At 36.8% G+C, this 23,112-nt stretch overlaps 1 protein-coding gene across 1 annotated transcript; it reads left to right on the top strand.

Annotated features, from left to right (window-relative positions):
* The first annotated feature begins 496 nt into the window (after positions 1 to 496).
* Positions 497 to 7,660, top strand: LOC137047857 (C3a anaphylatoxin chemotactic receptor-like). Its single transcript, XM_067425758.1, has 3 exons — positions 497 to 1,061; positions 4,592 to 5,147; positions 6,370 to 7,660. The coding sequence occupies exons 2-3, from the start codon at positions 4,593 to 4,595 to the stop codon at positions 6,874 to 6,876; spliced, it is 1,062 nt and encodes a 353-aa protein (XP_067281859.1). The 5' UTR covers positions 497 to 1,061; position 4,592; the 3' UTR covers positions 6,877 to 7,660.
* The last annotated feature ends 15,452 nt before the right edge of the window (positions 7,661 to 23,112 follow it).

Genomic DNA, 23,112 nt, shown 5'->3' with positions numbered 1-23,112 from the left:
ATCACTTAAAGGGATAGTTCCCCCCAAAATTTTAATGATGTCATCATTTATTACCCTCAAGTTGTTTTAAACCTGTATGAGTTTCTTTGTTCTGTTTAGAAAAGAAGATATTTTGAAGAATGTCGGTAACTAAACAATTGCTGGGCCCCATTGACTTTCATAGTAGTATGTATTTTTTTTCACACTATGGAAGTCAATGGGGACCAAAAACTATTTGGTTACCAACATTCTTCAAAATATCTTCTTTTATGTTCAGCAGAAAAAAGAAACCCATACAAGTTTAGAACAACTTGAGGGTGAGTAAATGATGACAGGATTTGGGTGAACTCTGTCCCTTTAACAACAACAAAACATCAGTCATTTGTGCATTCCTTTTCTGATAGGTGGTGAGAAATAAAAGGCATGGGAATTATCAGGATGTAGGCAAAAACACACAATACAAGGAACATTGATTAAGAGAATAAGACATGGGATATTATTCACATATGCAAACATTGATGTGCTGAGGAAACCACAAGATCTTGAATAGATATAGTACCAGAACAACTAGTAGTATTAGTTGTAGCAGCAGCAGCAGCAGTAGTAGTAGTAGTAGTAGTAGTAGTAGTAGTAGTAGTAGTATAAATTCCTTAATTTCAAAATTCAGAAAGGAATTGGATGTTTTGATGTTCAGTTACATGTCTATATTCAATGTGTGCTTTATAGACAATTAAGTAATTAGATACATCATATGCTTTATCTCTCCCAGAGGCACAATGGAGTAAACAAACGTATGTATGTATTTAAGTTTCTGTGTTTGTTCGTGCATGTCTCCTCCCTCTTCCTGCTTGTCTCTTCTTTGTCTCTATAGAGAATAAGAAAAAGGGGAGAAAAGTGTTCAGAGAGAGAGCAAGAGAACAGCTGGAAGTGATGTCAATGAACCCTTCACTTATTTATTTTTTGCCTGCACACTGAAACTCAGTCTGCTGGACACATTCACAAATTACTTCACAGTGGTGTTTCCTCAAAGTCCAGTGTGCTGAGCAGTTCATTGAGCAGACCTTCATTGAGACTGTCTACAGGTAAGAACACCCACAACAATTCATAAACATGTTTATAAGGTACATTTTTAAAGATTTAAATTTAAAGATCTTTTTTTAAACTATCATTTGCAGGTGGTACAATACTTGTATTGCATTTTTGTTTTTTATAATCATATCATATACATTTAATTCTTCATTTGAATTCTGACACTGAATGAGAGTTCATTTGCATTTTTCTTATATATTCTGCTGTTTTCTGTTTTGAAACATAAAAGGAGAAACACAACTAACTCTGATGCAAGACGACAGGTTATTTTTCAAGAAGTAGGTTCTCACCAGAACATTTAGTCTGAGCAAATGCTGAACGTAATGGGAATACTGCAATAAGATGTAATGACCTCTCGTGATTCAGCAGAGCAATTTAACAATATACAACAGTTTTATATGCTGAAACCTCTTAGTTGCCAGGCAACTCATATTTACAGTATCTCACTACATGGTGTTGATCGCAATACAAGCATGCAATTTGACTGAACAGACTTATGATAAATTGCTCACTAAATGGCAATGTACCCGAAAGATCTCTTCTCTTGCGTGTTTGCTAACGTTAAGTGCAACACATCAAGACTGCAAGTTTTATGAAATGTTATCCGAGATGCAGTGTAAATAATGTCATGTGCTATTTACTTTAAAAAGAACATTTGGTAACAATATTACAGGTATTTGAGAAGTTTTTAAGGCAACTTGAATACATCAAGTAAATTCAATTAATATTTTAAGTGAAATGTGCTTTTTTATTTTAAGTTGACTTCACAAAAAGGGTATAAATTAGAATGAATGGAAATGATCTGTTTGTATTTGACTTGGGCATTACAATTAATAGACTGTATGCTGCTAGCACAGCACAAGTAGAAACAAACTTTTTCTTCTTCAAAAGTCATTGCTCATTGAACTAAACAACATCCTTCAAAATCATAGCTGGATAGCGATACTTAAGTGAGTATCGAAAAGTATTGACACTCAAATAAAAGTACCAATACTAAGGTTCTGAACGCACGCAAATGTTGCGAGACAGAACCAATCAATCACGGAGAGAGCGTTTGCTTGTTTTTACTAGTGGCCGTAGTTCAATAATATTATTTGTAGATACCCATGTTGCCACTAAAAGTAAACATATTTTAACCATGTTTAAGCAAAAATATAATAAATTGCAATTAATATTGAATATTAAAATTCCTTTCATATATGATATTAAGTTGGTATTTTTACCAATTTTACTCTTAGCATTTTTAATAATGGAATACATTTTATAATTTGAAAGTTTAGAAGTTTTGGATTGTATCGAATCAAAAACATAATAAGGGGTAATGCCCAGCCCTATTAATAATCAAGTGCATAGTTATTCACATCACAACTTAACCATAAGCTGTACTCTTCCTCACAATGGTAACGGTTAAAACTTCAACTTAACAGAAACTCTTTCAAATGTCAAACATAACTGAACATTAAACATCAACAGATGTCTCCCTTCACTCAAAAATACATAAAATAACACGTAATTTCAATATTAACTCTCCATTTCCAGCCCAATGCAAAGCATGCTGGGAACTAACGTCTCTAAATAAAACTGCACAATTGAGCTAATTCTCTTAAAATAAATCGGTAGCCTTTTTTCATTTCATTTGATCAGCTTAAACGGTTCCTCAGTTCAAGTGTCGAATGGTTTCAATTTCCTTGAAAAATTGGGGGGGGCTTGTGGTGCATGAAGTTTATTTTTAAGACATGTACAAATCTATGCTGCTGTTTCCATTTAAAAACACTGATTTCAATTCTGCTTCTGTATTTTGTAGAAGGTGAAAGGTTTAGAGTTGTTTCCCCCTCGTTTCTTTTTTCCACGCAGATATTTTGAAGCAGACTCTGAGTAAGAGCTGGGTGGCTTTTGTCATGTGACAGCCGTTTATGGCTATAGTTTAAGCTATATTTAAAATAGAAATATTTCAGCAGTAATTTCAACTGTACTTAAATATAGTATAAATATAATAACAACCCTGTAAATACACAAAGAAACTGTTTTGGGTGAATAAGAGAATATACTTGTAGATGCTCATATTCATATTTACTTATGTGGGGAATTATTTGAACATACTTTACACATTACAGACTATTTTCAGAAGGAATAGTTTAGAAGATTGCTAAATGCTAAACTGTCCTAGAATTTTCGTATTAGAATTTTTTGAAAGTGCTCCTGTTATGGTTTTTTGAATATTCTGTTTGAGAAACTTAATTTATCTGTTTGTGAAAGTCAAAAGTGCACAGTTATCCTTATTACACTGTAAAAAATTATTTAGAAAAAAAGTCTTTAAATTTTGAGTTCATTGAAATGAAAATTTTGAGTTAATACAATGAATTTTTTTTGTGATTCGACAACCTTTATTAAAAGATTATATTAAAAGATTTTGTAAGCATATTGGGTAATAATGTGTGTGTTATTTCTGATAACGCAGTGAAACATGCCAAATTGTGCTATTTTCATGATTTATCACATTTTTTATGTGGTTCAGATACAAAAATATTTATTAAACAAATTTCCTTCGTTGTATCAACTCTAATTTTTAATTTCAATAAACTCAAAATTTTAAAGCAACCAGGTTACTTACTTTTTTAAGTTAAACCAACAAAAACCACCACAAATTTTTTACAGTGTAATTATTATAATAAAATCAACTTCATCGTTACTGTTTTTACAGAGTGTACAGCCCACTATCGCTGAGCTTTAGGAAGCCTCCAGACGGAGCTGAAGTTCAGTTATGGTAATGGCCGTTTAGCTTCTGTCTGCTGTAGACCAATCACTGCTGACTGGGCCATCTGTCCAATCAGAGCAGAGCAGGCTCACATGGAGGGATTTAGAGAGACCGATTCACCCATTGACTCATGGAATCGTTTGAGAATAATTGAAAAATGTGGCATGAGAACATGAAAGTGTTTTTGACCTTTGATGCATGTAAACCTGTTGTTAGAGACCTTCAAAACTAAATTAGGAAGCTTTAAAATAGCATAATCGGGGCACTTTAAAAGGTTACAATAATGCTACTACAACATTCTCATAGCCTAACATAACATAACATTCTCTGAGCTAGTATTTCTAATATTTTAAGAAAGTTAACATTTAGCATATGCCAATAGCATTCCGAGAATATTGTTCTAAGGACTTTTTTTGTCATCATCATGAGAACATTCAAATTCAAATAACATCAAAAGGATGTTCTGAAAATGTTGTTCTCTGAAAACTTTCTCTCAACATTATAAGAACTTCAAGTAAAACATCATAAAGATGTTCTAAGAACTTTTTCTCTTAACATAATAAGGCAAATATGAATAATGTTATAAGAATGATGTTATTTTAGAGAACATTTATCTTAACATTTACATAACCGTTGCAAAATGTTACTGAAAATTGCGGGAACATTCCCTGTTAGCTGGTTTAAAGCTAAACATATTACCTGTATATGCATCCTTGTAACTCTGGCCTTGCTAATATATACAAAAAAAAACTTTTTTTTGTCTCACAGAATGACCTTCAATACAACTCTTTTTATGCACGTCTCCCTCCCGGATGTCTCAACCCACTATGAGGAAACTATAGTGGATATTGATGCCATTATGGATAATATTACCATTGTCCTTTACACCATTACCATTATCTTTGGCATAACCGGGAACACTGTGGTGATCTGGGTGGCTGGTATCCGTCTGAAGCCCAATGTCACTAACGTTTGGTTGGTCAATCTGGCTGTGGCTGACCTGATCTTCTGCCTGACACGAGTCACTTCGCTCCTCAAAAAACTTTTCTACGACCACTGGCCTTTTGGGGTCTTTCTCTGCAAGTTCAACGGTTTCTTCAAGTACGCCAACATGTTCTGCAGTGTTTTTCTTCTGGCTGTCATCAGTGTGGATCGAGCGCTGTGTGTCTGGTGTCCAGTGTTCACCAGGAAACGACGGACATTATGTGCTGCTCGTGTGGTCAGTGTGGGAGTGTGGATTGTGGCGGTGATCTTTAGTTCACCGTATTTTGTGTACCGGCAGGTCTACCTTGGTGACAACAACTTGACCAAGTGCTCACTGGAGGTCAGGACAACTTTGCAATTCTTTCTTAATTTCTAAATTGTTCCCAATTATCAACCCTGCAAGCAATTTTGCAGAACGCACATGCTAGTTGACAGTCGCCGTTAGTCCTTTTAGTGTGTCCTTTTAGACCGCTCTTTGACGTCGGCTTGGTGTGTCCCAAGCTTTAGATGAGAAAATAATGTCTTATTTATTTAAATGTAGATAAAATGTTTTCTTTATTTATTTATTTAGGTTAAGGGTGTGAATCACTGATCTCACAATTCAATTAGATTATGATTATCATCTCAGTGGTTCAATACAATTCGATATCACAATACACTTTTTTTAATTTGATCTGCTCCAAGAAAGTACACTTCCTGAACGTAGCAAACATCAAACACACCTTAAAGGGTTAGTTCACCCAAAAATAAAAATTAGCCCATGATTTACTGACCCTCAAGTCATCCTGGGTGCATTCTTCTTACAGACGAATACAATCGGAGTTATATTAAAAAAGTCCACAATACAAACAAGTACGACAATCTGCCGGAAGTGAGTTTTTTTAGTCTATAAAGTTTTCAATATGGATATTATTATAACACAAACATGCCACTTTGCTTTAGAGGGCCTGTATTAACCCTCCAGAGGTGTCTGGAGCAGTTATATGATGGATAGATGCACTTTTATGGACTTCATAAAGGAGGCAACTGCTATTATAATGCTTGGATTAGCCAGGACTTTTTTAATATAACTGATTTTATTCGTCTGAAAGAAAAATGTCACAGACACCTAGGATGACTTGAGGGTGAGTAAATCACGGGCTAAGTTTCCTTTTTGGGTTAACTAAACCTTTAAGTCTGAACACAGCAGACTAAGGGAGCATTTCGAAACTAATAAACATTGGTAAAGCACATGAAACTGTCAAGTAGTGTACTTAAGCCACAATAACGCTCACACGCATGCACACGCTCGCACACACACACTTGGGCACACACACACTTGCACGTATACGCTGTAAATGTTAAAATAGTGAGTGCATTTTATTATTCCTCGCTTTCGCCTCCCTTCCATTTTATGCTATATCATGAACATCAGTAGGCTATAATCCATTATTGTCTGTCGTAGAAACTATTAATTTCAATAGCCCTAATTTTGATGGACTATCCCTTTAAATATGTACTTCTTTTAACATAGCAAATGTGGCTTTATCTACATTCTGAAATCTGATTTATACTTTGTGTAGGTAAAAGAAGCGTCAAAGGGTGACAACACAGCAAAGAACGCCTTGTACAGCATTCGGTTCTCATGTGGATTCCTGTTGCCCTTCCTGGTCATCCTGTGCTGCTACATTCTAGCCGGCATTGGGATTCGGAGAACAAGATTCTCTGGAAAGTCAAGGCCTCTCCGGATTCTTGCTGCACTGGTCTGTTCCTTTTTCGTATGTTGGGGACCCTACCACTGCCTACTGCTCGCCAAGATGGTGGACAAGAAGAGCCATGTGGTCAAAGTGGGCCTGCCCATTGCTAAGGGCTTCGCGTATTTCAACAGCTGCGTGAACCCGCTGCTGTACTTCTGCATGGGACTCAACATTAGGCAAAATTTCAGACAAAGCATATCGAGTATTTATCGCAGAGCATTAATGGAAGAAGGCCAAACTGTGCAATCACAGGAAGGCACTGGCGAAGAAAGCTGTAGTTCCATTCCAAAGAATTCAGTTCGAGATATACCTAGGGGCATGACTAAAGTTTAAAAGAGAGTCATTTTTTACCCTCTTTTACAGTGGTGGTCAGTGGGGGAATTTTACGAGGAGGCGGATATGTGAAAACTAATCAAATCAAAATGTGAATGTTCACGATTATTTTGCTGAAAATTATGCTCAATGATATTGTAAAATAATTCACTTTTAAATGAGTATTTTGGGTACCTAGCGCAAAATAGGTTTTTTTTTTTTTTAAAGGAAATGGTGGTTAAATATTAAAATTTCAATAGAAATACACACCTGTGGCAAATGTTATGCAGTTAGCATTACCACAAGCAAAGTTATCACAAAAAAAGGACGCACAAAGGTTAAGCAAAATATCTCTAAACTCTTAAAACATTTATTATCTTTTGGTTTACTTCAGTGGGGATGAGACCTTCATACCAGTTGTACTGAGACATTTCAAACGATATCATAATGCTGTATAATAAGAATTCACATGAAACCATATAGATTTTGAGTGAATTCTGGTGGAGGGATGGGGGGAAGAGGCAGTGGAGAAAGGAAAGGCATGTAAATTAAAGTCGTTCGAAGAAGATATACTCAGTGTGACGTTGTCTGGGATGGCGACGCTGACTGTATGAGTTCAGATGCTAATTCCTTTTATTTTCTCAAAGAGTACTTGTTCCTCAATCTGACATTCTGGCATATGCAAGCTATTTCCAGTCTTACAGTGCTTCTGCTTCTGTGACTTCTTTAGCATTAACATGCAAGCCACTTTTAGTGGCTACATATTCTCGGTCTAAAGCCAATAAATTGTGGTAAGATTTCCTCAGAGAGTCTCTTGATTTAGTTTTTAATGTAATCACTTTTGCCTATAAGAGTGAAAGAAACAGACTTTTGTTCCTCATTTCTGATCTAGACATCCTATTTCACTGAATAAGATGCTTTTTTAAATCAATTGTGTATTTTTTTCTTAGGCATTTACTAATGCGTTCACCCATTAATGACAATTCTGTCATTAATTAGGGTACTCGCCCTCATGTCGTTCGACACCCGTAAGACCTTTGTTCATCTTCGGAACACAAATGAAGATATATTTGTTGAAATCCGATGGCTCAGAAAGGCCTTCATTGATGACAATGTCATTTCCTCTCTCAAGACCCATAAAGGCACTAAAGACGTTACAAAGCCCATCTCACTACAGTAGCTCTACAATCATTTTATGAAGTGATGAGAATAATTTTTGTGTGCAAAGAACAACAACTAAATAACGACTTACCGGTATATAGTTATGGTCCGATTTTCAAAATAAAGCTTCGAACCGTTATGAATCAGTGTATCGAGTCGTGATTTCGGATCACCAAAGTCACGTGATTTCAGCTGTTTGGCGGTTTGACCTGTGATCCGAATCTTGAATCGATACGGTGATTCATTTATTTCCGAGGCTTCAGGAAGCAGTGTTTTGAAATTGGCCATCTCATCTCTCTTAAGTCGTCATTTAATTATTATTTTTTGTTTGTTTGTTTTTTGCGCACAAAAACTATTCTAATCGCTTCATAAAATGATTGTAGAACCGCTGTAGTGAGATGGGCTTTGTAAAGACGTCTTTAGTGCCTTTTATGGGTATTGAGAAAGGAAACATTGGTGTCAATGGAGGCCTTTCTGACCCATCGGATTTTAACAAAAATATCTTCATTTGTGATCGGAAGATGAACGGAGGTCTTACTGGTGTCGAACAACGTGAGGGTAAGTCATTGATGACAGAAATTGGGTTGCAAAGTGCAAAGTATTTGAAAATGGTTTCAATGTAAACAACAAAAATGTGTGAAAACGATAACGTCTTGGACATGAGTTACATTTTCAGTCTGTTTCATCACCATTTATTGGCCTAGCAGCAGAATACAACATTTACAGTCATTTTCGCGGATCTGTGTGAATGGGGATCGTTTTGACTATGGTGGCAAAATTTCAGACAAAGCATATCGAGTATTTATCGCAGAGCATTAAAGCTACGCTGTGTAACTTTTTTAGTTTATTCTTGGCTAAAAACACTTAGTTCTTTCAAAAATATATGTGCTCATTAATGTAAATTTACTTCTTTTAAGGTAAAAAGTATTCTCGTAAGTATATAAAATGCTATTGAAAATACATACGGGTGAGGGGTTCGTATGCCGGTCGCCATGTTGCCTCTCCATCTTGAAAGTACATTAGCCAAAGAGGGACATACCCGTAAATACAAGCTTCGCCTTTCGCGCTTTAACTCTTGATGGCACCGTGATTGCCATGTTAATCTTGGACTATATCGGCCACCGTAGGAGTTAAAGCGAAATCAGAATTAAGAGGAAAAGAAACTATTATTCCCTGGATGGTCATATACCTTTACACCGCTAGATGGGGGAAAATATCACACAGTGTAGCTTTAATGGAAGAAGGCCAAACTGCGCAATCACAGGAAGGCACTGCCGAAGAAAGCTGTAGTTCCATTCCAAAGACTTCAGTTCGAGATATACCTAGGGGCATGACTACAGTTTAAAAGAGAGTAACTTTTGTTTTTTTAGTATTGGCGGTCAGTGGGGAATTTTATGTGAAAACTGATTAAATCAAAATGTGAAAAAATCAATAAGAGTTAAAAATGTCATTTATATACAACCCAGGCTCATTGGAAATACGTGACTCTGTCTACGTTTTTGCAACACCCCAAATATGTACCTCCAGGTACGTTTACCTGCACTTTTTGGGTCAAACGTCCACCGGAGGCGCTAAGTGGTAATATTTTTTCTCCATTCCAGATGCGCAAAATCACATCATGCCTTCGCGTAAACATAATACGCGCCAACCTGATCTCACAGAATGAATATTTATAGCATAATTTTAGATTTTGGAGCAACTAACTCCACTCCTATCCTAAACCTACCAACTCGAAACAATATAAAACACGTAACAGGCAAATAAATGTACAGTCACATGTATTTATTGCAAAAACAGACCAAAAAACAGTTGCATTCCAAGTCTTCTGAAGTCATACGATATCTTCATATGAAGAACAGAGTTGATCTTAATGTTTTACTCGTTGAAATGATGATCGCGCTCCTTTGCGAACAGAACACACACACGCACTCGTTCATATTTCTAATTCAAATGATACACACAAGTTGAATGACGCGATCGGTCATGAGACACATGAGAGCCAATGGCATTTTACAATCAAAGCTGACGTAAAGACGCAATTGGCCACGAGACAAACGACAGCCAATGCTTTCAAAGCTGACGTGACGTTTCTTCCGGTGGCAAAATTTGAAATGTATTATTAATCTTTTGGCGGATGGACTCGACATTACTGATCGCTTTTGTGGATTTTCTTCACACAAATCAATCGTTTGGCCTCAGAACACTTGAGATATTTGTACTTTCTGAATGAATTGTTTCTTGTGAAAGGTAGGTTTAGGGGCAGTGTGTGTGTGTGTGTGTGTGTGTGTGTGTGCGTGTGATGGCTAGGTTTAGGGCTAGGGGCAGTGTAGGGGGATAGAATGTAATGCCGTTGATAAACATGTTAAAAAAGCGATTATGCGTCTTCATAGCACGCCAAAATGGCATACGAATTAGCGTGTCATACATACTCCATTTCATGAGATCAGTCTGGGAATGGAGAAAAAAATATTATCACTTAGCGCCTCCGGTGGACGTTTCACCCAAAAAGTGCAGGTAAACGTACCTGGAGGTACATATTTGGGGTGTTTTGCAAAAATGTAGACAGAGTCACGTATTTCCAGTGAGCCTGGGTTGTTTATATATATAAGTGTGATCTTGATGCATAGCTGTCGTAACTTTTGCAACACTATTAGAGGGAACTTATGCTTTTGAACATGAACTTTTCAGATTTAGAAACAGTGCTTTTCACAAGTCCGCTTCTGTGCCCTCATTAACACGCAAGCCACTTTTTAGTGGCTGTATATCCTCACTCTAAAACCAATCAATTATGGTCAGGTTTCCTAACAAAGTCTCTTGATTTAGCGTTTAGTGTAATTCACTTCTGCCTATAAGAGTGAAAGAAACATTTTGTTCCTCTTTTCTGTTCAAGACATCCTACTTCACTGAATGAGAAACTTTTTTAAATCCATACTTTTTCTTAGGCATTTACTAATTTATTAACTCAAGATGCAGAAAAAATGTGTTATCTTTTTGATATCCAAACCAGCACACAATGCTTCGCTTCACCTGTTGTGTCAATAAGCAGGCTGGAGTCTAAGGGCCAATGTAGCCTACACGACACCATTTTCAACAAAAAAATGTAAAACCTTTTATAGGCTTTTGCCGTTCATTTACACGACAATTAACGGTGCTTTGGGTGCCATTTAAAAACGCAAATGCTTGAAATTGGTTTTAAAGTGTACAACAGTTTCCACGTAAACAACAAAAATCTGTGAAAAGGATAACGTCTTGCACGTGTTACATGTTCAGTCTATAGTGTTCATCGCCATCTACTGGCCTAGCAGCAGAATACAGAGTTTTCAGTCATTTTCGCGGATCCGAGTGAATGGGGATCGTTTTGACAATGGTGTGGTCTGTACGCAGAAAACTCTGCTAATAAAAACGAATAAAGACTCTTTAAGCATATCATACCCTAAAGCCCGGAACACTCCAAGACGACAGTTGGCCGTCGGGCAGTTTTTGTGCATCGACCAAGTGTTCTCAGTGTGTTCCACACCGTCGGCTGAAGTTGGTCCTTGTATGCTTTTTTGGGGCCAATTCAACATGTCAGAGTTCATTGGTCAGTCGAGCCATCTGATCATTCTGATTGGCTGTTCAGCTACTGCCACCTTCTATTACGGAATGGTATTTTTTCTTACACAGGAATATGTACTAATAGGCCACTGGGTGGCAAGCGCCGGCTTGGTGTTCCGGGCTCAATAAGAGGCTCATTTCATGTTCCTTTGCTTCTTTTTTTCCTCTAAATTTAGCCAGAGGCGGGCAGTATTGAGGTATTTTTAACTTTCCAAGTAATTTGGTTTTTCAAGTATATGTACTTTATCAGTGTTCTTCTTTTTACTTCACAATATTCCAAAACATAATATTGTACTTTTTACAGCAATACATTTCATATTGAATATAATTTAATACTTAATTATATTAAAAATGTAGTACTGTATACTTTTACTCAAGTAAAAGCAATTCAAAGTTTTACTTAAGTACAAGTAAGAAAGTACTATATGTTTAATGTAATTAAGTATTAAAGGCAAGAGTTATAATGCTGAAAGAGTTATAATGCTTAGAAGAGTTAAAATGCTGAGTTATAATGCTGAGGCAAGAGTTATAATGCTGAAAACAACAACTTTTATTTATGAAATGTAGTGCAGTAAAAAAGTATGACATTATTTGTTATGCTTTGGAATGCAGTGAAGTAAAAGTTTTTTAAAGAAAAGTATATACTTAAAAATGTACTTGAGTAGAAAGTAAAAATACTCCACTACTGTTCGCCTCTGCATTTAGCCACATATTGGGTGGAAGCAAATGCCGTTGCATCATTTGAATATCTATTCTGATTGGTCGATTTAGAAAAGAGAGGCCCTTACTGCATTTTGTGCAAAACTATGTGTTTAAAAACTTTCCTGGGCTACCACAGATTTTTTTTTTTTTTTTTTTTTTTTTTTTTACATTATATGCATTTTAATTATTCACATTAGTAGATACATTAAATAAAATAATTCTAGTTTGTGTTTATAGTGTTCGTTTAAATGCATTTTTGAGAAAGCTCAGCTTCCCTGTTATCTTCTCTGATAGACCCCCATTATCATGGTTATCTTCTCTGACTATTGGCATTTACACAATGTTGCCTTGTAAACTACAAAAACACAATTTTTGAGAACGTGAGAACGGTCATGTGCATGCTTATTACTTGTTTAGTCTATAGGCATGTGGTGTTTCTTTACAAAGTGGCATCACCATTTACTGGCCATACAGGCAGAACAGCGTTTTTAGTCGTTTTCACAGATCCATGTAAACAGGGATCGTTTCGGCAATGCTGTCATCTGTACACAACATTTTTCGAAAGCACAAAGGTAAAATGTTTACGCTTTTAGTATACATAATTTTCGCATAAACGTAGGCTACGCTTATATATATTTTTCAAAAGAGTAATAACCATTGAAATGTCCCTTTAATGGTCATTCATATCTGGGTGTTGTAAAATGACTTTTATAGTATAGAAAATAAAGCATGTTTATATTGATCCCTTTTGCTTTTTTTGTCTCTTCCTGCTTCCTCTACACCAATGAAATGTGCACAGCTCATTTTCTGCAGCTGTTCTGGTATAGGTGTGAACAAGGAGGTGAAGGATTCAGTTTAACAGGCAGAAATGCTTCCTCTGTGTTGTTGTTGTTGTTTTTTTAAATGGGCTTCTGAGAAAGTCATTCAATGTGTTTTTTATCTTTGATAAAATAGTTATGGTTTTTACATACCAAATTACAAAGAACTTAAGAAGTTTTTATTTCCATTCCCATTCTCTTATAAACCACCCTTATATTAACTACGTCTATAAAGTCAGCCTGACTTATGTCCTGATCAGTGCCCTGACTACTGAACTAGGGAACTGATTGAAATGCAGGAAAGGTTATTTATTTATTTATTTATTTATTTATTTATTTATTTATTTATTTATTTATTTATTTATTTATTTATTTATTTATTTATTTGTTTGTTTGTTTGTTTGTTTATTTATTTATTTATTTATTTATTTATTTATTTATTTATTTATTTTGTCACTGACTGGTCCATCATGGACCAGTAAATACATTTTATTTATTTATTTATTTATTTATTTATTTTGTCACTGACTGGTCCATCATGCGAGAGAGACCCTCCATATTAGGCTCTTTTTTCTATTTATTTTTTTATTTTTATTTGAGCGCATGGCGCATGAACTGCAAAAGGTGAATATCCGCAGCCGCTGGGATATGTGAACATTACAGGTTCTGTGGTGAATCTAGCTGAAAACAACCGCGAGCATTTAAATAGATGATGAGGTAAAGTGGAAAACAGCAATACACACACAACTACAAACATGTCACTTTAGCACAGCCACACTTTACCTTGCAGCTACTAACAGTGAAGAAATAAGGTGTTTGGGAAGAAATGTATTTATTAAAATTACTTATAATATTATATTGCAGAATATAGATCACTTTTATAGCTAGAGGCTGTTTTCGTATTTTCTACATGTGTTTACAAATTCAATAGTTTATTATATATGGTTTATGTATTTTAGAACCCATATACCCTTGGTAATGAAGAGCATGGTTTTACTTGTGACTACTGTTAAATAAAACTGGCCTAGAGTTAAACTCAGTTAAAATTTCATTATAGTTCAATAAAACAGCTTTAAAGCCTGGATCCCACAAATTAAAGACAAAGCTTTTTTCTCTTTAAATTTTTAAAAAAATTAACTTTTTAATAGATCTTATGACATTTAACTAAATGTTATTTTAATGAGAACCTCATGAAAGATAGATATCAGTGTCTCTTTAAAAAAATATGATTGTTTTTAAAGGGGTAGTTTAATGTGACCATTTATTCACCTTAATGTCATTCCAAACCTAAATTAATAAATTTCTGTGTAACATAAAAAATAAAAGTTTTTTTTTTTTTTTGCAACCATTCAATGGTAGCCTAACCAAAATGGCTTGGTTGCCAACATTCTTCAAAATATCTTCTTGTGTGTTTCACGAAAGAGAGAAGGTCTTACAGGTTTGGAAGGACATGAGATTGAGTAAATGATGACAGCATTTAAAAGCAGTAAATTTACTTTACTTTTTTCCTAGCTCAGAATGAGTGCTTTAAGTGCATTTCTGTGTGACAAAAGTGAAATATTAAGCTTGTTATCTGCATTTGCAGTAAATTCGATAATATCCATCATTATTTCTCCCTATTTATTTGCCCAAATTTAAGGCCCTAACCCCAGCAAAAACATTCACAGGAAACAAACCAGACTATGGTATATATATATATATATACATATATATATATATATATATATATATATATATATATATATATATATATATATATATATATATATATATATATATATATATATATATATATATATATATATATATATATATATATATATATATATATATATAAACAAAACAAAAAAAAAACAACACACCTTGCAGGTAAATCAAACTTTTGTTGTTTGGGCCTTGAAGCAAAACCAGTTCAGAACCACTGGTTTACGTCAGCTTCTGTGGCTTTCATTACAATAAACAATAAACTCTTTTTTTTTTTTACTTTGCAGATTTGATATGTTAGAGGGGAGCTTTAAACAACCGTTTGAAGCCATTTGGATGGGGCTTGGTGAAGGGTGATGTCACTGCCCTAAAATATGATATTTATTTCTAAAGAGGGGAAACAATGTAAGCTGGGATACAATGTAATTTTTAATGGCTCAAATCAAGCACAAACGACACATCAGGTTTGTGCAATTTAGACAAAATGAGGTGAAGAGTGACGTCACAGTTCCTGAAAACATTATTGTTATATTAGAAATTAAAATATGGTAACACTTTATTTTAAGGTTCAATTATTAACTATTAACTAGTTGCTTACTAGCATGTATATTACTAGGATATTGACTGTTTATTAGTACTTATAAAGCATATATTAATGTCTTATTCTGCATGACCTTATTCTACATCCCTTACTACCCAATACCTAAACTTAAATGCTTCAAAAAACTACTGTACTAACAGTACTATTAATAAGCAGTAAATTAGGAGTTTATTAAGGCAAAAGTCGTAGTTAATAGTGAATATGTGTTCCCCATACTAAAGTGTTACCAAAAATGTTTTTGTTTTAACTGCACAAACCAAATAAAAATGAATCCTATCTGTATTGATTTGAACAACACAGGGTGGAGAGTGGTGTCGCAGCGAAAAAATAATGTTCAATATCTCAAACACCAAACCAGCACAAAAATGTGTTTTTACAGCACAAAAACAGAACCTGCATGGGATGTTGGTTGTCGGTTTGCTGAAACCTGCATGGGATGTTGATTTCTGGTTTGCTGGTCCCCATGACATGCTGGTCTCTGGTTTGCTGGTCCCCAGCATGGGATACTGGTGTACTGCTGAACTAGCATAGGCCATGTTTTGCATTCTCAGACCAGCTTGGGATGCTCATGCTGGTGTGATGGTTGACAAGCATAAGTTGTCTTTTGGTTAGCGGGCATGATCCCAGCAAGACCACAACAAAATGTGCTTATGTGTTACATATCGCATTTCTTCGAAGTTAAATAAAGACCAAGACAATTTTGTGTACAGGTCCTTGGAAACAGGAGACAAATCCTTCGATTCTTTTAAATGTTTCACAGTTTTTACTGTTAACTAAAACTTCAGATGGCATTTCTTACTACAATCATAACTAAATCAATAAAATTGTTCAGTTTTGTTCAGAGGGAGCATTCATAATATTACAATAAATCAAATGTTTTCATCTTATTTTATTTTTTTCATTTATATCATTATGTGTTACAAAGAGAAATATGTAAGTGAAAACGACAATCCTGAAAGGCTATGTTGTTAAAGCTTCACCAGCTCCTGTTTGCTTGAGAACAGCATGGACTAGCTAATCCAGCACTAAACCAGCACTAAACCAGCACTAACCTGCATAAACAAGACTGGACCAGCATGGAATTCAAGCTGGTTTATGATGGATTATAAAGAGACTGAAATGCAGTGTCAGAAATCCCCAGACAGAAAGTCAAAGCCTCCTGACAAATACAAAGAGGAAGAAAGAACTTCTGTTTATGTTCTCTTTATTTTATGTCCCTTGCATAATATTTCCCTTTTGTCCTTCCTGGTTTGAATTCTTTAATTACAATTTCACCACTTCAGCTTTTCAATAACGTCATTCATACGTATCTTCAAAAATGATGTATAGTCTTAGAAGCTGAGCTGTAATCGAGTGAATGGAAAAGGTTTGAATATTATAACAAATACTTTAAAATCTGTTCTGTAAATACAGAAACATGTCACAGAGAATAAAAAAGACTCTAGCGCGTTAAGATGAGGATTTACTATTTGGAAAGTATTAGTTAGTGCCAGTTTATTCATGATCAGTTTTAATGCACTTTGAATGTGGCCTTTGAAGAAAGTCTGAAGAGGAAGTGAATTTTCTTTGTGTTTTGTTTGTGAATTGTTTTGTGGGGTCATTTCTATCTTTGAACTTGCAATGGTCTCTTAAAAAAAGTGATAAACATTGAACAAAATAAGAAATTATAATAATATAAAATGATATATATTATATGCTATAGTTAAATATCCAGTCAAATAAAAGATCAGAACAATGGCTTGCAGATTAAGTCTGTACCTCAGTATAGAGGCTAGTTAGTAGTTATTATTTTATCATACATTTAAAGTCAAATATTTGACAGAACAACTGAGTTTGATGAATACAGTCAACTGTAAAGATTAAATCAAGGTACTTTTCATGTTACCGTAGTTTTATGTAAAATAAGTTATCCAAAATATCAAAAAATATCTCTTTCTAAAGAGAATGTGTGCATTTATGTTATCATGTCCGTGGAAAGTCCCATGTTTTTGTTTTTGTTTTGTTTTTGGAGAGCAGTCATAAGACTTCTTATACACTAACTGCCACAGCTGATGGAGAACTGAAAGCTAACAAAGAATAAAAAGGGTCCGATTTTCGATTTTCAGACAAGCATGCAGGCACACGCACACACACTTCTACAAACACTGACTATTTCCATCCTGTATATCCTGGAATAAATGAACCCTGGAAAGCATTATTTGCAAAAAAATGTGTCATTGTTCTCACTTGGACAAAGATAGACATGCCCACACATCGACATGCATACACAGCATTTACCACACGTTGTATCACACTTGACTTTGAATGAAGCAACTGACAAACCACAAACTTACACAAATGACCTCACTCAGAATTAAATGTAAATATGAAACCATGCATTAAAAACAACCCATAGATGTTAGCACGGTTAGGCAAAACTTGATTCTAGCAAAACAATACACATGAAAAGGCTGTTACACATCTAAGCCAGTGTTTTTCAGCTCTACTCCTGCATGGTGACCCACCTACCATGTTTTGGATGTCACACTAATTAAACCTTAATTATTTAAGAGTGTAGTGTAGCTCAATTGTCTCACCACCAGATGGCCACCTCTACAACATTTTAAGGCATGTCTATCTTTAAAAAAAAAAAAAAAAAAAAGATTTCACAATGTTAATGACAATTGTCATTAACATTGTGAAATCTTATTATTTTATATTTACATGTAGTCACTTAGAATCCAAAGCGATTAACAAATGAGAAGAGCAATAGAAGCAGTCAAACCAACAAAAGGGAACAAGTTCTGTGACAAGAGTCTTAAACTGGGCTCAGACTAAGAGATTTTTTAAAAATCCTAACCGATAATGAAATCTGGTGGCATCACCTACACCTTCAGTCTTGACAGATTTATTTTCTCTTCAATCTTAAACATCCACACACTACAACATTTTAACATAGCACATCACACACTACGAACTGTAGTCCACAATATATTATTAAAGGTGCCCTAGAATGAGTTGAAACAATATGTTGAATTGTTCTCTGATATCTACATAAAGGGTATGTGGCTTATTTAAGGGCACAAATTGTCCAGATACAGTTTTACAGGTCCATTTACAACCCTATAATTTGTCCCTAGGATGTAATGATCTGTTTTAGCCTTATTTGGAAGAGTCATGAATATTAATGTTGAGCTCTGCTCTGATTGGCTTATTTCAGCCGCTCACAGCACACTGCAGTTCAGTTGTTCAGCGAAGCAGCTCGTGAGTCCTGACCGTCCTGACAGAACACAGACCAACTGAATGACACTTTAAGCAGAACATCTCAAATGGAGATTGCTGAAATGCAGCTTACTTGTTTATTGGTGTTTTCAGATCATCCGCGCGCAAGAAAGAGGTTGCGTGCTTGCAGTTGCCAGATATCAGTCATTCAAATCCCGCAAACAGCTTTTCTGTGAAAAGAACACATCCAGTGTTTTACCTAAACATATCCAATCTGGCAACCATATGCACGCATTTAATTCCATATACGGAATTAAATAGGCTACGTCTCGAAAGAATCTCGGAAGGCATTTAGGCCTACTCCTGGTCATTTCGCAATCAGATAGATTCCTGGTCAGAGAAAATGAATAAAGGAACCAGTTGTAAAAAGGCCATAACTCTAGCAGCTGCGCTGAAGAAACGCGTGCTGCTGCTGGCGCGGACTCTAAACCGTGCGAGCCATGTCATCACAGTCGCGTAAGCTGTTATAGTCTTGTGTTGTTTCCACCAGCGCAGCACATCTCATTGTTCCTTTAAATTAATAAAATAAATATAAATCGAAGGAGAAACCAAAAAAGGCCAGAAGCCTGGCCCGTGTTTTAGGTATGACGTGAAAATTGGCCCAAAGCTCGGCCCTAGGGGTGTAAAAAAGTCGGGGCCCGTCGGGCTCGGGCATAATTGACCTATCGGTAAGCCCCTCCCCTCGAACGCAGATGAGCCAATAGCAGTTGAGCATCAGTTGCACGGGCACCGGAACGGTCTCTATTCAGCGCCATAGAGACACATTTGAAAATTCTCTCATCGGTTTGTTGGTGTTTCTGCTACAAAAATGGTAAAACGATGTTCCTGGGTTACTGTAACACTGATTCCAGGTATCCTGAGAGGATTTTTTTTGGTTGTCATACTCTCATTAAGTTACGATTAAAGTTAGTGATAGGTAACTAACTGTTCTCACGTCATGTAACGATGTAAGTTAAATCAAAAACACATAAAAGATGAGTGCATCTCTCCATATTAGGATGGTTACATATAAATTAATTTAACCTGACCCAGTGGTACAGTGTTGATCCTGTATGTTATCATCTGCAATCGTAATGAGGCTTCTTCTATTTTGTTTTTGTAAACTTGTTTGATATTTCTGTGAGTTTAAATATGTTTAAGGTCTACATTATCTGTCTTACTGTAGTTGGGGGTCTTACTATAGTTGGGGGACTCTTATTTTGATGGGTATTATCCCATTTCTTCCCAAATTTTTCCCAGACACAAGAATATCCAAATCATGTGTCATTAGTATCCCTTTGAAACAATCAATCATAATTTTTAGAAATTTTCATGGAAAAGTGTGTGAAAAAGTGTGTTTTATGATCGGTCATAAAACAATTGTGACCAGTGGGAAACTGTGTTGTATCAACCATTGGACAGATTGAATATAGGTCTATTGATTGAATATAGGTCTATTTAACCTGTGCAGTGTGTTTGTGAGTGTGAGTGTGTTTGTGAGTGTGTTTGTGAGTGTGTTTATGTGTATGTGAGTGTGTATGTGAGTGTGTGTGTGTGTGTGTGTGTGTGTGTGTGTGTGTGTGTGTGTGTGTGTGTGTGTGTGTGTGTGTGTGTGTGTGTGTGTGTGTGTGTGTGTGTGTGTGTGTGTTGTAAGAGTGTATAAATTCCTTATATCAAAGGCTAGTTATTATCACTTTTAAAAATTCCCGCATTGCCTCTAAATGCTCTCTCATTGTAGTGTGAATATTTTACATATAAGCCTTATACTATTGGATCGCTTAAATACTTAAATATATTTATTTTTGACCACTTGCAGTTTTGCCCTTGGTTCTTCTGGCTGACTTGGCTGAACCCTTTGGCGTTCAGAGGCCCTTGGGTCTTCTGGCTGGACCCTCAGGTGCTTAGAGGCCCTAGGGTCTTCTGGATGGACCCTCGGGTGCTTGGGTCTTCTGGATGGACCCTCGTCAGGTGTTTAGAGGCCCCTGGGGCTTCTGTCTGGGCTCTCGGACGTTTAGAGGCCCTTGGGTCTTTTGGCTGGACCATCGGGTGCTTAGAGGCCCTTGGGTCTTCTGTCTGGACTATTGGGCGTTTATAGGCCCTGGGGGCTTCTGATTGGACTCTCGGGTGCTTAGAGGCCCTTTTGGCTTCTGGATGGACCCTTGTTGGGTGCTTAGAGGCCCTTGGGGCTTCTGTCTGGACCCTCTGGCATTTAGAGGCCCTTGGGTCTTCTGGCTGGATCATCGGGTGCTTAGAGGCCCTAGGGTCTTCTGTCTGGACCATCGGGCATTTAGAGGCCCTTGGGGCTTCTGCATGTACCCTCGTCAGGTGCTTAGAGGCCCTTGGGGCTTCTGTCTGGACCCTCGGGGTTTAGAGGCCCTTGGGTCTTCTGGCTGGACCATCAGGTGCTTAGAGGCCCTTGGGTCTTCTGTCTGGACTATCGGCGTTTATAGGCCCTTGGGGCTTCTGGATGGACCCTCGGGTGCTTAGAGGCCCTTGGGGCTTCTGGATGGACCCTCGTTGGGTGCTTAGACGCCCTTGGGGCTTCTGTCTGGACCCTCAGGCGTTTAGAGGCCCTTGGGTCTTCTGGCTGGACCATCGGGTGCTTAGAGGCCTTTGGGTCTTCTGTCTGGACCATCGGGTGCTTAGAGGCCTTTGGGTCTTCTGTCTGGACCATCGGGTGCTTAGAGGCCTTTGGGTCTTCTGTCTGGACCATCGGGTGCTTAGAGGCCTTTGGGTCTTCTGTCTGGACCCTCGGGCGTTTAGAGGCCCTTGGGTCTTCTGGCTGGACCATCGGGTGCTTAGAGGCCTTTGGGTCTTCTGTCTGGACCATCGGGTGCTTAGAGGCCCTTGGGTCTTCTGTCTGGACTTTCGGGCGTTTATAGGCCTTTGGGGCTTCTGGATGGACCCTCGGGTGCTTAGAGACCCTTGGGGCTTCTGGATGGACCCTTGTTGGGTGCTTAGAGGCCCTTGGGGCTTCTGTCTGGACCCTTGTTGGGTGCTAAAAGGGAGCAGCAGAATTAGCTAGTTAGCTAGTCTTCCTTGGGTCCGTGTGTGCGTGTGTGTGTGTGTGTGTGTGTGCATGCGTGCGTGTGTGTGTGTGTGTGTGTGTGTGTGTGCGTGCGTGCGTGCGTGTGTGTGTATGTGTGTGTCTGTGTGTCTGTGTGTGTCTGTGTAAAATTAGGTAGAAAGTTAGATAGTAGCAGAAAGTAAGGTAGAACAGTTAGCCTATGTGTATTAGCATATAGATACAAGGGGTTATCCCACCGGTCACTATTGTTGCCGTTGACATGTTTGTGAGTTCTATGACCACATTAAACAAAGTTGAGTAATTGCAAATGCATATATCAATACTAGACACCTTAAACATGATGTGTACCAAAAATCTATGTTCCATCCTTATGTTAACATACTTTACTATCCTTTTCTTTGGGAGCTTTCTTGCTGCCATCCTCTTCTCTTGGCGCAAACAGGAAGTAAACAGCTCTGGTCATGTGACAATTTAACGTAAACATTCAACACTGCACATATTTCATTGAGACCCTTTATTATTTCAATATCTGCTGGAAATGCATTGATAGATCATTCAGTAACATTTTTATAGCCTTAGAACTGAAACTTTTTTTTACGGTCACTATTGTGACCGGTGGGATTAAATGGGTTAAAATTCACGGGTAGTTAAAGGGAGAGCTCGCTCAAAGTTTATTGTTGTTTTGCAGATACAGATTTACCAGTAATAAACTGCACCCATGAAAAGGCACATGGTCTGTGCTTGTTTTTTGTTAGTTGTATGAGTGTTTTTGTGTCATTTGCTGTGTATGTTAATGATAATGCAACTGAGAGAGAAAGAGAGTTTGTGAAGGGGACATAATGCGCACGCTTTGTTTGTTCAGCTCTTACGGTGATTTTTTTGGAGTGAAAATCTATATAATAAACATCATAAACCATCAGTAAAATTTGGTCATCATTCAGACGGGGTATACACTACATTTTGTGTTCCAAAACGTCTTGGGATGAGGTTTTCACACCGACAGCTGTCATTGTAAGACATAGCAAATCCGTTTGTTTGTTCGAGTTAGCAACAGTTACTAATGGTGGGTGGGGCTTACCGATAGGTCAATTGCAGGGCTCTGGGGGAGAGTGTGTGTGTTTGAGGTTAAGATGTGTTTGTCAGTTTATGGTGTGGAGAATTGGCCGCTGATAGTTGTCGTTTTATTGTGTACTGCCTTGTGACTGATTTCTTATTGTTTTGTAGTCCTATTTCTTTAATTAATTTGACAATTTCAGGATTTACTTATTAACTTGAATTTGCATTGCCTTATTCCTATTAATAATTTATATAGAATTATAATATAATGTATATAGAATATTTAAATATATAGTAAAATTCCAGAGTTTGCCTCGTACACACATTGTGCCAAGAAGATGCATTGTTTATTT

The sequence above is a fragment of the Pseudorasbora parva genome, chromosome 19 (genome assembly GCF_024679245.1).
Source record: "Pseudorasbora parva isolate DD20220531a chromosome 19, ASM2467924v1, whole genome shotgun sequence".
Taxonomy (NCBI): Eukaryota; Metazoa; Chordata; class Actinopteri; order Cypriniformes; family Gobionidae; genus Pseudorasbora; species Pseudorasbora parva.
This window is presented reverse-complemented; position numbering and strand designations above follow the sequence as displayed.

What these genes read in the sequence shown, in the direction of transcription:
- LOC137047857 (XM_067425758.1), top strand. Translation starts at nt 4,593, where the DNA reads ATGACCTTCAATACAACTCTTTTTATGCACGTCTCCCTCCCGGATGTC. An exon ending in TGACCAAGTGCTCACTGGAG is followed by an intron (nt 5,148 to 6,369) that starts GTCAGGACAACT and finishes TACTTTGTGTAG; the next exon opens with GTAAAAGAAGCGTCAAAGGG.